Source organism: Ranitomeya variabilis, chromosome 1, assembly GCF_051348905.1.
Source record: "Ranitomeya variabilis isolate aRanVar5 chromosome 1, aRanVar5.hap1, whole genome shotgun sequence".
Classification (NCBI taxonomy): Eukaryota; Metazoa; Chordata; class Amphibia; order Anura; family Dendrobatidae; genus Ranitomeya; species Ranitomeya variabilis.
Window position 1 is genome coordinate 573,561,330 of NC_135232.1, and position 16,033 is coordinate 573,577,362.

At 41.7% G+C, this 16,033-nt stretch overlaps 1 protein-coding gene across 1 annotated transcript; it reads right to left on the bottom strand.

Annotated features, from left to right (window-relative positions):
• Positions 1 to 14,449: 14,449 nt before the first annotated feature.
• LOC143805560 (olfactory receptor 6N2-like) lies at positions 14,450 to 15,833 on the bottom strand. Its single transcript, XM_077285089.1, has one exon. It carries the CDS (start codon positions 15,730 to 15,732, stop codon positions 14,794 to 14,796), a length of 939 nt encoding a protein of 312 aa, XP_077141204.1. The 5' UTR covers positions 15,733 to 15,833; the 3' UTR covers positions 14,450 to 14,793.
• Positions 15,834 to 16,033: the final 200 nt, after the last annotated feature.

Here is a 16,033-nt window from a genome sequence, read left to right on the forward strand (position 1 = left end):
GTGGGCTACAAATTTGGGCATTTCACGCCTCCATTCTACTGTATTTGCTGTCCGTTACCCTCGTTCTATACAGTATTTTGGGATAAAAAATACAAAAATACAGGCCACATAATGAGCATTGTCGTTTCTCTGTCAGAAACCAGATCTATCTGTGGGACACAAGTTTGGGCATTTAACGCCTCCATTCCACTGTATTTGCTGTATGTTACCCTCATTCTATACAGTATTTTGGTGGAAAAATACAAAAATAGGGGCCACCGATTGAACAGTGTGGTACCTTTATCAGATACCAGATCTATCTGTGGGCTACAAATTTGGGCATTTCAGGCCTACATTCCACTGCATTTGCTGTCTGTTACCCTCATTCTACACAGTATTTTGGGGTAAAAAATACAAAAATACAGGCCACATATTGAGCATTGTGGTTTCTCTATCAGATGTCAGATCTATCTGTGGGCTACAAATATGGCCATTTAACGCCTCCATTCTACTGTAATTACTGTCTGTTACCCTCCTTCTTTACAGTATTTTGGGGTAAAAAATGCAAAAATAGAGGCCACAGATTGAACAGTGTGGTACCTCTGTCAGATGCCTGATCTATCTGTGGGCTACAAATTTGGGCATTTCGGGCCTACATTCACGTTTTTTTTGGCGGTGTGTTACCCTCATTCTATACAGTATTTTTATGTTTAAATTAAAAATATACAGGCCACATATTGAACAGAGTGGTATCTCTGTCAAATGACTCCTTTATCTGAGGGCTAAAAATTGTGGCATATGAGGGATCCGTTGAACTGGTTTTGCTGTGTCTTACCCTAGTTATTTACAACAGTTTTAAAAATGTTTTACTTACATTCCAGATAATTTAAACTGTGGTTTTTACACACACAGATTACATGTAAGTTTGCTCCAAATTCAGCCATTTGTAGTGAATGTGGAAGATATTTTAGTAGTCCATTTAAATTGGTAAAGGTGCGTGGCAAGGGACAGGGAAGTGGACGTGATGCTGATGGTGCAAGCAGAGGCCGAGGCCGTGGGCAAGCTGAAAGTGGGTCACAACAAATACCCACATCTTCTCACTCGACCTTCCTGTCTCAATTACTAGGGGACCACAGCACACCACTATTGAACCCAGAGCAGTGTCAAAAGGTTGTTAGTTGGATAGTGGATAATGCTTACAGTCACTTTGCCACCACCACCACCACGTCTTCCACACGTCTAGTCTGAGTAGCCGTGAGTCTGGACCACATATTACTCACCCTGATCCTTCTTACTCCCACCATGCCGAATGCCCGGAGACAACTGATCCCAAACTTGGACACTCTGAAAAGCTGTTCACTTTTCCATTTATAGATTCAGGACTCTCGGCCAGTCCATTTGAAGCGAGGCAAAATGAGATTGCATGTAGCGATACCCAAATATTTGAGCAGCCACTGCCACACAAAGGTGACAGTGGAAAAGTGTCACAAGAAGTGGTCGATGATAAGACACAATTGCCAGAAAGTCAGGAGTATCAGGGTGCGGATGTGAAAGACCAGGTGGTGGATGATATAGTAATTGACACAACCTGGCAGGAGGACATGCAGAACGAGGACAGCAGCACACATGGGGAAAGAGGCATAGCACCCCAACAGGCAGGAAGAAGAAGTGTGGTGGCCACAGACAAAAGGCATGCATCCGTCCCCCGTAACACCAACATGAGGGAAGTTGCCATTCCAACTTTTAGGTCTTTCGGAGTCTGGTTGTTTTTTAAAGACTCTGCCGATAACCCCAAACAGGCCATTTGCACCACCTGCCATGACTGCATCAGCAGGGGTAGCAAAACTACCAGCCTGACCACCACCAGCATGATCAGACACATGGTAGTAAAGCACACGACTTTGTGGGCCGACCCCAGTCTCCAGGAACAGTGTCTGCGGGTGACACCACTGCTTCATTCAGTTTTGCGTGCTAGCCAATCCTCTGTGCACGGTGCATGCAAAGATGCCTCGCATCCTGCACCTGTCATTGCCCACAGTCAACTTACACCATCATCAAGCACGTCCACGTCCTTGTCTCAGCGCAGCCTTCAGTTGTCTATACCCAAGTCATTTGAGCATAAGCGGAAATATGCAGCCAACGCCACAGGCCACTAAACTCACAAATTTCTCATCTGCTTGCGCTTGAAATGTTGCCTTTTAGGCTTGTGGAGAAGGAAGCTTTTCACAACCTGATGGCGGCAGTCGTCCCAAGGTACTCAGTCCCCAGCCACCACTATTTCTCCCAGTATGTCGTGCCGGCATTATACTAGCACGTGTCCCACAACATTACCCATGCCCTCAACAATGCTGTTACTGGGAAAGTCGACATAACCGCGGACATGTGAACAAGTGCTTGTGGGCAGGGACGGTACATCTCACTGATGGCAGACTGGGTAAACATAGTGGAAGCGAGGACCCAGTCGGACATTGGGATGGAACACATCCTCCCGATGCCGAGGATTGGGAGCCCTAGTTCAATCAGGATTGCTCCCACAGTCTACAGCTCCTGCAACTCCTCCTCTTCAGCCTCCATCTCCGAATTGACCACATCAGTCACAAGCTGGAAGCACTGCAGCACTCCTTCAGCAAAGCAGCAACAGGCTGTGCTGAAGCTAATAGGGTTGCCCCCACAGTCTACGCCCGACCACTTGCACCAGCGACCCCATTCCGTCGCATCTCCTTCAGTCCCTTTCCCCGGCTGTCACCTCTCACCTAACAAAAATATTCAACCTTTCCCTCACTTCCGGTATTTTTCCCTCCTCATTTAAGCATGCCATCATACATCCACTACTTAAAAAGCCCTCCCTCGATCAAAATTGTGCCGCTAATTATAGACCTGTCTCTAATCTTCCCTTCATCTCTAAACTCCTGGAACGCCTGGTCCACTCCCGTCTTACCCGCTATCTCTCAGATAATTCTCTTCTCGACCCTCTTCAATCTGGTTTCCGCTCTTTACACTCTACTGAAACTGCCCTCACTAAAGTCTCTAATGACCTACTAACAGCTAAATCTAATGGTCACTATTCCATGCTAATTCTCTTGGATCTCTCCGCAGCATTCGACACTGTGGATCATCAGCTCCTCCTCACTATGCTCCGCTCCATCGGCCTCAAGGACACCGTTCTCTCTTGGTTCTCCTCCTATCTCTCTGGCCGATCCTTCACTGTTTGTTTTGCTGGTTCCTCCTCCTCTCACCTTCCCCTTACTGTTGGGGTTCCTCAAGGATCAGTCCTAGGCCCCCTCCTCTTCTCTTTGTATACTGCCCCTATTGGACAAACAATCAGTAGATTTGGTTTCCAGTACCATCTCTATGCTGACGACACCCAATTATATACCTCTTCTCCTGTTATCACGCCGACCTTTTTAGAAAACACCAGTGATTGTCTTACCGCTGTCTCTAACATCATGTCCTCCCTCTATCTGAAACTGAACCTGTCAAAAACTGAACTCCTCGTGTTCTCTCCCTCTACAAACCTACCTTTGCCCGACATTGCCATCTCTGTGTGCGGTTCCACCATTACTCCAAAGCAACATGCCCGCTGCCTTGGAGTCATCCTTGATTCCGAGCTTTCATTCACCCCCCACATCCGATCACTGGCTCGCTCTTCTTATCTGCATCTCAAAAACATTTCCAGAATTCGCCCTTTTCTTACTTTCGACTCTGCAAAAACTCTTACTGTCTCACTTATTCATTCTCGTCTGGACTATTGTAACTCTCTACTAATTGGCCTACCTTTTACCAGACTCTCCCCGCTCCAATCTGTCCTGAATGCTGCTGCCAGGATCATATTCCTCGCCAACCGTTACACCGATGCCTCTACCTTGTGCCAGTCATTACACTGGCTACCCATCCAATCCAGAATCCAGTACAAAACTACTACCCTCATCCACAAAGCACTCCATGGCTCAGCACCACCCTACATCTCCTCTCTGGTCTCAGTCTACCAACCTACCCGTGCCCTCCGCTCTGCTAATGACCTCAGGTTAGCATCCTCAATAATCAGAACCTCCCACTCCCGTCTCCAAGACTTTACACGTGCGGCGCCGATTCTTTGGAATGCACTACCTAGGTTAATACAATTAATCCCCAATCCCCACAGTTTTAAGCGTGCACTAAAAACTCATTTGTTCAGATTGGCCTACCGCCTCAACGCATTAACCTAATTATCCCTGTGTGGCCTATTAATAAAAAACAACAACATAATCACGTTCCTCCATCATGTTCTCATACACTTTATGCAGTTAATAGCCTCTGTGTCTGTACTGTTACATACTTAGGCAGTTAACTGGTTCATGCAGCTTTACATGAACACCCGAGCCTTACACTATGGCTGGTCCAAATAACTAAAGCAATTGTTACCATCCACCTCTTGTGTCTCCCCTTTTCCTCATAGATTGTAAGCTTGCGAGCAGCAGGGCCCTCTTTCCTCCTGGTATCTGTTTTGAACTGTGATTTCTGTTATGCTGTAATGTCTGTTGTCTGTATAAGTCCCCTCTACAAGTTGTAAAGCGCTGCGGAATATGTTGGCGCTATATAAATAAAATTATTATTATTATTATTATTACTGCACCTCCTCCTCCTCCTCTTCAGCCTCTATCTCTGAAATAAACACATCAATCAGAAACTGGAAACACTGCAGCAGTGCCTCAGCCACGCGGCAACAGGCTGTGCTGAAGCTAATCTGCTTACGTGACAAACCGCACAATGCTGAAGAGTTGTGGACAGTTCTGAAAGAGCGGTCAGATTTGTGACTGACACCTTTAAACCTACAGCCAGGCATAGTTGTGTGTGACTATGGCTGGATCTTGGTAGCGGCTCTGAGGCGAGGTGAGCTCACACATGTACCATGCCTGGCCCATGTGTTTAACCTCGTTGTTCAACGGTTACTCAAAAGCTACCCGAAGCTGCCAGATCTGCTTGTGAAAGTATGCCGTCTGTGTGCCCATTTTTAGAAAGTCAGCTATAGCTTCAGCTGCCCTTGCTGTGCTTCAGCAGCGTTTGCAGCTTCTGGCTCACTGACTGAAGTGTGATGTCCCCATGCACTGGAACTCTACACTGAATATGTTGGAAAGGATTTGTGAGCAGAAGAGGGCAGTTGTTGACTACCAGCATCAACAAGGCTGTCGTTATTCAGTTCAGACTCCTCACATAAGACCTCAGGAGTGGACATGGTTGTCAGACATATATACCATCCTACAAAACTTTGAGGACTCCATTAAGATAGTGAGTGGTGATGAAGTAATAATTACCATCACCATCCCGCTTCTCTGCATTCTGAAAAGCTCTCTGCTCGCAATGAAAGAGGATGCATTGCAGGCGGAGCACGAGGACATGGAGCAAGGAACCATACAGGGTGACTACACACAGCCCAGCCTCATGTCGTCACAACATGGATTGGTAGACAATGAGGAAGAGGAGGAAAAACAGGAGCTACATTCATGTGCTAAAGATGGTACTACAAGCACAACTGTCATACCATCTGTCATCGTGGATGGCCTGAGGACAGGGAGGAGGAGGAGGACAGCATAGTCAGTCATCCTCGTGATGAGGAGATGGAAGTTTTGCCTGTTAGCAGTCTGGCATGCATGGCTGACTTTATGTTGTGCTGCCTTTCCCGTGACCCTCACATTATGAACATTTTCCTTGACACTCATTACTGGTTGGTGACATTTCTAAACCCACGTTACAAGGAGAAATTTCAATCTATTCTTCCAGAGGCAGACAGGTCTACTAAAATGGTGCAGTACCAGAGGGCCTTTGTTGTGGAAATACTTAAAAATTCACATCTGAGAACGCTGGCGGCAGACGTCATAGTTCGTTGGACAACCAAGGAGTACAGGCGAGAGACACAACTCCAACCCAGCAGAGGCTGAGGAACTTTGGTAAACTTCTGGGAGAGTCTTCTCAAACTGTCCCATCGCCCTGGCCCAGAGGCAAAGGGTACTGTCACAAGGAGTGCAATGTTTGGGAAGATGCTGAGGGAGTACCTTGCTGACCGTACCAATGTCCTCTGTGATTACTCTGTGCCTTTCAATTATTGGGTATCCAAGCTGGACACATGGCATGAACTGGCTCTCTGTGCCTTGGAGGTCCAGGCCTGCCCTGCAGCTAGCGTTTTGTCAGAGCGGGTTTTTAGTGCAGCTAGTGGAATTATAACTGATAAGCGCATCCGCCTGTCAACTGAAAATGCTGACAGGCTGACTCTTATAAAAATGAACAAGGGCTGGATTGGGACAGACTTCTGTACACCACTGAATGATCATAAATGAAACATAACCTCCATTTCAGTGTTTTATTTTGGGAGGTGTAATCCCATGCACCTCTTCACACCTACACATGGGTATAAGCTTCCTGATTTTGGCTATTTGGAGTTATCCTCCTCCTCATCATCCACAACTGCTAGAACATCAGGGTGAACATGTTCCATAATGCTACAGCCACTCTATTTTTTTGCAGGGATGTTTATGATGCCCGTAAATAATTTAAAAAAAATGTGTACCCCCCCAGGGAGAAATGTTTGTCAGCCCATACACTTAGTGTATGTTAAATATAGGAGGCCCGCTCCTTTTAATTGGGAATAAATTCATAGGAGGACATCCTCCACATCTCTTCATACACCACCACTAGAACACCAAAGTGAACGTATTCCGAGATGCAACAGACACTCTATTTTTTGACAAGGGCGTGTATGATGCCCGTAAATAATTAAAAAAAAATATGTACCCCCAAAGGGGGAAATGTTTGTCAGCCCATACACTTAGTGTATGGGCATTCCAAATATAGGAGACCTGCTCCTTTAAATTGGGAACAGATTCATTGGAGGGTATCCTCCACGTCTCTTCAGACACCACCGCTAGAACACCAGGTGAACGTATTCTGTGATGCAACAGTCACTCTAGTTTTCTGCAAGAGTGCTTATGATGCCCGCAAAAAATTTTTGAAAAAAAAAGGGAACCCCCAGGGGGAAATGTTTGTCAGCCCATACACTTTAGTGCATGGGCATTACAAGTATAGGAGACCCGCTCCTTTATAATAGGAACATTTTTTATTAGGCACTTCTCCACATTTCTTTCAAGGGGCATTGGAGTGCCTCCTAATTTTTTGCACGCCTTGCATTCACTGTATAGAGAACCAACTACAACAACTAAAACCATGGATAGCCAAAAGAGTGTACCCACACAGAAGAATGGTATAAATGGCCTTTATTAAAGGAGAAAGTGGCACAATAAAAAAATATATTTTAAAATAATAAATGTAGTACGCAAATTATGACAGGACCATAAAAGAATCATATAAAAATTACCATACTAAATATAAATTAGTGACCTCCAATATAGCATATGCAGACTATGTGCCAAAATTAGTGAAAAAAATCCATAGTAAAAAATTGCCAATAAAAAATGGTAGAACAATGTGTGATAATAAGGTGTAAAAATAAGTATGTCTATTAAAAAGATATATATTCCACATCAATAGTTGCTGCAGAGAATAACTGTGCAAAAAAGCAATAATAAGATATGTGCAGAGCCTGCAGGATGCAAAGTCCGACTTGCGGGCTCAGTGACAAACACCAATAAAGTGCAGAGTGCAAAGTAAAGAAAAACCATTAGGGGGCAATTGTGTCCGCAATATACCTCTATGAAGGTCACCAAGTCCTGTCACCGCGCACCCCGACGCGCGTTTCGGAATCTCTTCCTTCGACTGGTGACTGTATACTAGAGGGGCTTTTTATATTATTACCGCGTCCATTGAAGTGACCCGGGCATGTACGGCGCATGCGTCGTCTAGAGGACCCGGAAGTCCAAGCGTCCAGGTCACATGACCGCACGCACAGGGACGGAGTACCCGGCGTTGCTAGGACACAGTGACGCGCACGCCAGGGCTCCAGGACACAGACAGCGCAGGCGCACTACCAGGATCATCGCAAGGGAACGGGGGAATTAAGTTAAGTTGTAATAACACACATTGTGTACACTAAATTAAGGGCTGCAACATAGTGGAGAAATATGGATCAAAGCAGTATAATATGAAATATTCGTAGCAATACTAAGTATTAAACAAAAAAAATAAATAATAAATTACATAAACACAATTATATATATATATATATATATATATATATATATATATATACATGTACAAATTCTACAGATGTGAGACATATATGATTAATAACCAATCACAAGGCTACAAACAATAAACAAAATTATATTCACTGTATATACATGCATGCGCTGGTGCACATGTCTACGCATATACAAAAATATAAGGACATTAAGTAATATATTAATGCAAAAAAATAATATACATATTATAAAATAAAATAGCCAAAACAGACAAAATATTTCTCCATAAATGACATATCGATCCATGTTCTTTATAGACACGATGTAATCCAGGAACAGTGGAAGATACGAGTGATCAATCCTAATCTATCTGGACCGAAACACAGAGTAGTCCATTCCACGCAGCCAACGGAAAGAGGATCGCTCCACATAACCAGGCCATAAAATGTAAGTGTAAATAAACTAAGAAATGCATAACAAGAAAAATTTTTTGTGTTATTAAAATCAATATAAGCCACATAAGATACACAAACAACATTAAAAGAAATCCTAAAAGCATAAAATCACTATATGACTAAAAAGTGGTGTTATAAATACGAGGCAAAGCTCAAATTTTCATTTAATCCATCTGGAGACACAGTATTCAATGACCAAATCCATTTAGTCTCCATTTGTGCCAGTATTGTACTAATTTTCCCTCCTCTCTCATTCGGTCTAATTCTGTCAATTCCCTTAACCCTCAAAAGTGATGCCTCTCAGTTGTGTTTCATTTTGAAGTGTTTGGGAATAGTTTTTAAAAGGGATATATCCTCAATATCCTTTGCCGCTATTATCCCCAGCACATGTTCGCGAACCCGTACTTTTAGTTGACGAGTGGTCATGCCCACATGGATTAGTGAGCATGGGCATGTGGCATAATAGATGACGGCTGTAGTTGTGCATGTTATAGCCTGTTTAATTTCATAGGTCATTGTCCCTTTAGAGTTACAGAACGTCTGCGCTCTATCGATGTTGGGACAAGCCACACATTTACTACATGGTCTACAGCCTATTGGGGGCTTGGCATTCATTAAGAAGGGGGGCAAAACTGGATTGTAGGCATAATGGCTCCTAACAAGATGGTCTTTTAAATTCTGAGGTCTCCTATAGGTGATATTTGGTTTATCACCAATATAACGAGCCAAAATAGGGTCCGCTTTAAGGATACCCCATGACTTAGCTAAACATGATCTCATTAAATCATTTTGCCCATGATATCTAGTAATATACCTAACTACTTGGTTAGATTTAGGGGTTAGTTGGCCATACAAAGCTTGATGTCTGGTAAGATTTTTTGCACGGTTATATCCCTTTTTGATAGCACGTCTGCTGTATCCTCGTTCAAGAAATCTCTCTTTAAGATCTTGGGCTTGTTTCTCAAACTCAATGTCACTAGAGCAAATTCTTCTAAGGCGTAAAAATTGTCCTATAGGGATTGAACGCACCATTGCAGGGGGATGCGTAGAGGTTGCATGTAAAAGAGAATTTACCGCTGTGGATTTCCTAAAAATATTGGTGCATAAACAATTATCCTCTCCTCTATAAACACTCACATCAAGGAAGTCCAGAGAATTTGAATCAAATTTATATGTCAGATGGATGTTCGAGGAATTATGATTAAGATACGACATAAAAGAATGTAGGGAATCCTCCGAACCCTTGCCAAATAAAAAATACATCATCAATGAATCGCACCCATATTAGGATGCGATCCATCCATGTCTCTGACATAAGGAGGTCCCTCTCCCATAGCCCCAGGAATAAATTTGCATACACGGGCGCAAAAGAGGCACCCATTGCTGTGCCCTGGAGCTGTAGATGGAGGGACCCCTTGAAAAGAAAAAAATTGTGTGACAATGAAAACTCAAGTAACCGTATAGTAAATTGTCTCATAGAACTAGGCATAATTGAAGACCCCAAAAAATATGTTACTGCCTGGACACCATCACTGTGGCGGATATTCGTGTATAGACTCTCCACGTCACATGAAACCAGGAGAGTATCTTCACCAATGTGTAACCCATCGACTTTTTTAAAGAACTCATTAGTGTCCTTAATAAAAGAAGGTAGTTCCTCAACCAATGGTTTTAATCTAGAGTCCACAAATTTATTGACATTTTCTAGAAAATTCCCACACCCAGAAATGATGGGTCTACCTGGTGGGGTAATTTGATTTTTGTGGACTTTGGGCAGCAGATAAAGTGTAGAGATTGTTGGTTCAGGCACCTGGAGAACTGTAAATAAATCCTTATTAATAATATTTGCATCTAAAGCCTCCCGAAGGACACTTAGTAGTTCCAAATTAAATTTCTCCAAGGGATTGAATGTCATTTTTTTGTAGTAGAAAGTAATGAAAGCTAGCACTCAATCAATATAGTTCACGGTGCCAGTGAACGGGATATTTAATCCCACACGTCATGAAGTCCGAAAAATCACTGCACTCGTATGGTTTTCAATTGCATAAATCAACAAGTTTATTAAATTTGAATCAGTGGAAAGGAGTACTTGGCGAATTGACGTTTCGGCCAACCCGTGGCCTTGTTCACAAAATCGCCTGTTAGAACTCTGTTGCATACAAAGAAAGGACCCTTTACGTTTGGTGTGTCAGATAAAGTGATGAAGAAGCATAACCTAGCTGGAGTGCTAGGGAACGTAAGCCCATGCACTAAAGCCGTATCTGCGGCTGGAACGAGACTTGTGGCTGTCCTGTGGATACAGTAAACTATAAATTTCAGGCTGTGTCCGTCCTTTAAATTCTGCAGTGTCCCAGAAGGAACATAGAGGTATAGTACTGTGTTATTTATATATGCAGGAGACCAGACATGTTCTGGCAGATAGTTGTAGAGGTGACCTACATGTATAATAGGGTATGCTGCTAGTGCATAGAGGCACAACGTCCGTCTCTGCTGTATGTGCAGGTCAGGGGCAAGCGTTGGTGGCGTAGTGGAGGAAGCCGACACAGTCCTGCGTCGCGGCGGGTGCGTGTAACTTTGCTGCAAGGCAGGCCTTGCATTCAATGCATAGGCTAACAGTGTGGCAGTGACAAATGAATAATGTGAATTAGGTTTTCCTGTGGCCATGGGCTCAAAGGCTTATTGGGGTGTGTGTAACTTTGAGACAGGGCAGGCGTTGCATTCAATGCATAGGCAAAGAGTATGGCAGTACCAAATGAATAATGTGAACTTGGTTTTCCTGGGGTCATCCAGTACGTGGTTTCAAAGGCTTATTGGGTTGTGTGTGATTTTGGGGCAGGGCAGACCTTGCATTCAATGCATAAGAAAACAGTATGGCAGTAACAAATGAATGATGTGGACTAGGTTTTCTTGTGGCTATCCAGCATGTGGGTTCAAAGGCTTTTTAGGGTACCTTGAGCTTTGGGGCAGAGCAGGCCTTGTATTCAATGCATAGGCAAACACTATGGGAGACCCACTTTCTTATAATGGGAATATTATTTCAGAAGACCCTCCTGTACATCTCGTGAAAGAGGTATTGTGGTGCGTCTTAATTTTTGGCAACCCAGCCACTCACTGCATAGGCAATAACAGTATAGGAGACCCACTGTATAATAATGGCCCTTTAAGAATATTAATGCCACTATAAAAGTAGGCTTTGTGACTTTAAGAGTCTCTCATTCATAAATTAAACAGGATGAGTCTGATGATGTGTCACACACCACATGGCCAGCTAGGGTTGTTAAATGTTACAATGACATTTCCCAGTGAATGTATTTGTATTGGTTGAAAGCAATGTTAACCCCTTCACCCCCGGAGCTTTTTCCGTTTTTTAGTTTTCGTTTTTTGCTTCTCTCCTTCCCAGAGCCATAACTTTTTTACTTTTCCGTCAATATGGCCATGTGAGGGCTTATTTTTTGCGGGACAAGATGTACTCTTGAACGATACCATTGGTTTTACCATGCCCTGTAACAGAAGATGGGAAAAAAATTCCAAGTGCGATGAAATTGCAAAAAAAGTGCAATCTCACACTTGTTTTTTGTTTGGCTTTTTTGCTAGGTTCACCAAATGCTAAAACTAACCTACAATTATGATTCTCCAGGTCATTACGAGTTCATAGACACCTAACATGTCTAGGTTATTTTTTATCTAAGTGGTGAAAAAAAAATCCAAAGTTTGCTAAAAAAAAAATAATTGCGCAATATTCCGATACCCGTAGCGTCTCCAATTTTCGTAATCTGGGGTCAGGTGAGGGCTTATTTTTTGCGTGCCATTTTGGTGTAGATACATTCTTTTGATCGCCCGTTATTGCATTTTAATGCAATGTTGCGGTGACAAAAAAAACGTAATTTTGGCGTTTGTTTTATTTTTCTCGTTACGCCATTTAGCAGTCAGGTTAATCCTTTGTTTTTATTGATAGATCGGGCGATTCTGAATGCGGGGATACCAAATATGTGTATGTTTGATTTTTTTTTATTGTTTTATTTTGATTGGGGCGAAAGGGGGGGTGATTTGAACTTTTATATATTTTTTATTTTTTTATATTTTTAAATACTTTTTTTTTTTATTTTGGCATGCTTCAATAGTCTCCATAGGAGGCTAGAAGCATACACAACTCGATCGCCTCTGCTACGTAGAGGTGAAGTACAGATCACCTCTATGTAGCAGAAATGCAGGTGTACTTTGAACGCCGACCACAGGCTGGCGCTCAAAGCAATCAGCCATCAACAATGCAGAGGATCTGCCAGCTGACGTACTATTCCGTCAGCTGGCAGAAAGGGGTTAAAGTTGAAAAACACTTCAAAACCGCTGAGTGAACATAGCCAAAGTGGTGGAGGTACTTTTTTTTTTGGGGGGGGGGTCTTTATTTTGCTTTACATATAAATTAATACCCTGGAAAGGATGTTCCTTAGCATATTTCACAGGAAAATCCATTTTGGTCTCATTTTTGTATGTTTTAGTGTCGTCACACTTTGACAACATTGGTCACAGCTTTTACCTAGGAGTCAGAAATGTTTCCAGGAGTCTTCCCCATGATGTTCCTGTGTCATTTGAGCACTGTTCCCATTGATTTCTAATGTTTTTAGACCTTAAAAGGACCTCCGGGGGGGGGGGGTCGCGGGCAAAAATGCTCGGGTTTCCCATAGACTTACATTGGTCTTGTTGCCTGGGTCGAGTACCCGAGTATTCCAATTTGCTCGACCCGAGCAACGAGCACCTGAGCATTTTTGTGCTCGCCCATCACTAGTAAGTAGGAATCTGTTGCAATTAAACTCCACCACATACTGAAGGGTGGAGTGATCTGTCAGAGAGTTAGTATACAATGACAAAAAGACTGACTGGCACTTCCAAGCTAATGTGAACAGGTTCATACTAGGAGCAGCTGCCTCCATATACAATAAACAAGAAAAGTTGAACTCTGTAGTGCTAAAGAATGTCAATATGAACTATACAAAATAAGAATAGCAATACTGCTCTGGATACTAGAAAAAAATGAGACGCTTAGCACATAATTTGGCCAATTCATGCATGCCCATCAATCAATGACAAGGTGGTCTCAAAACTGCTGGGTCCTAACGTGTCTAGTGTGAACACCTCTCTAAGACTGAAGTCTGAATTCCTGGGTAGATGTGAATGCCTCTCTTCAAAGTCTGATTTTATGTGTAGGTAGGATCCTGTTGCAATTAAAATCCACCACATGTTGAAGGGCTGAGTGCTTGGTCAGAGAGCTAATATACAATAACAATAGACTGACTGGCACCTCCAAGCTAGTGTGAACAGGTGCATACTAGGAGCAGCTACCTCCATATACAACAAAAAAGTTGCACTCTGTAGCGCTAATATTCATAATTCATATATTTCATATTGACATGATTGAGCACTACAGAGTGCAACTTTTTTGTTTACACTGTTATGTAAGCTGCACACTGACTACATTGTATCAAAGTGTCAGATCTTCAGTGTTGTCACATGAAAATATCTAAAATATTTTTAAAAAATGTGAGGAGTGTACTCATATTTGTGATACACTGTACATGTTAACAGTCTGAAATATAAAATGCTGTGTAATAATATTTGAGAGACAGAAGAAAGAGTTTATATTATTATATTTGGCATTTATTAGGAAAATGTTTAATTTACCCAGATAAGTGAGAACAGATCCCAACCACAGAATACAAAGTGAAGAAAAAAAAAACAGTTGCTGTACTTATCCTGCGCACTCATAAAATATTGTTTTAATAAAGTTTTTATGCTAAAATTAAACATTTGTAAAAAAAAATGTTTTATTTTTCATGATGCTATATTTATAAACAAAATATGTTTGTTGCAAAGAGTTATACTAGGCTGTCCTTTACTGATCTATACCAATTACTTTTCTATAATCTCATTAATTTCATGGAAAGTATCAATCATATGTAAGTAATACAGGATTACACCCTTCACAAATCATTTCCTTTACTTTCCTGCACAAAAACTCTCCCATAGAAGAACCGATAAATGAAAAATCTCCACTCCATTGCTTCATTGTTTCTTAGAGTCCATTGTGTTGCTCAATGTTGTAAACAGATGTCATCATAAAAAGAACAAAATAAAAAAAAAAAATACAAAATTTACCATAAAAGTATAAAGACAGGTTCCCCCCAAAATATGTATCAATATCTGGTTTAATAAGTAAAAATAAATAAAAATAATATATATATTAATACATGAATCTTCTAGAATAGTTCACTCAACTTCTTCTTCAAAATTTCTCTTATCTCGCGATTTCGCAGACTATAAATGATTGGATTACACATTGGTGTTAATACTGAGTAGATGACAGCCATCACACGATCAAACCTTACCGAAGGATTATTGGTCAACCTGACATACATAAAACCCACACTGACAAAAAAGAGCAGAACAACAGTAAGGTGGGCACCGCAGGTAGAAAAAGCCTTTTTCCTTCCTGCCGCTGTCTTTATTTTTAAAACTGCTGAAATGATTTTGCTGTAGGATGTGATAATGCATACAAAGGCCAAGAAGAGAAGGAAAGAATTGATTGCAAAGTCAACGGTGATGTTGAGTGACGTATCAGAACATGCCAAGTTTATCAGTGGTGTAAAGTCACAGAAGATATGTTCAACCTTGTTTGACTTACAAAAGGAAAGACGAGATAGCAAGATAATCTGAGTCAAAGGTCCAAAGAAGCCAACAACCCAACAACACGCTGCTAACTGAAAACAACAACTATTTGTCATAATAGAAGGATATTGTAAAGGGTTACAAATGGCCATGTAACGATCATAAGCCATGGCTGTTAGAAGATACGTTTCCGTAATACCCAAACAATGAAGAAAGTAGATTTGGAGAAGGCATCCAAAATATGAAATAACTTTCTCATTTAACAAATTTGCCAACATTTTTGGAATAGTGACTCCTGTGTAAAAGATCTCCAGGAAGGAAAGTATCACAACAAAGATATAGAGAGGAACATGAAGGTGATGATGAGTGCAGATTAGGGTAATGACTACAACATTACCACTAAGTGTGAAGACATAGATAATACTCAGAAGGGTGAAAACCAAACCTTCAGCTTCTTTGAGGTCAGGGAAGCCTATGATAATGAATTGTGTAACCAAAGACTGATTTGAAGTGCCCATAATTCTGTTCATGAAACATGAAAATCTCTCAGTTTAAATATTGAGTGCAAAGGGTCTCCTAGAAATATAAAGTGTTCCGTATGAAAGCCATGTTTAAAATAAGTATACTTTTTATAATATGTACTAAAACTAAATTAATGATCTGGAAAAAAGTCCTTGACACTTTGAAAAAGCCATAGATTACATTCCACCAAAGTTGGGTCAAGAAGTAGGCGTGCATGCACATGACCTTCTTTGCATAACTATATTTGTATTCACTATTATCTAAAAATATTTTGTTTTTGACAACACTCCTCAAAGAAACACAAAATGT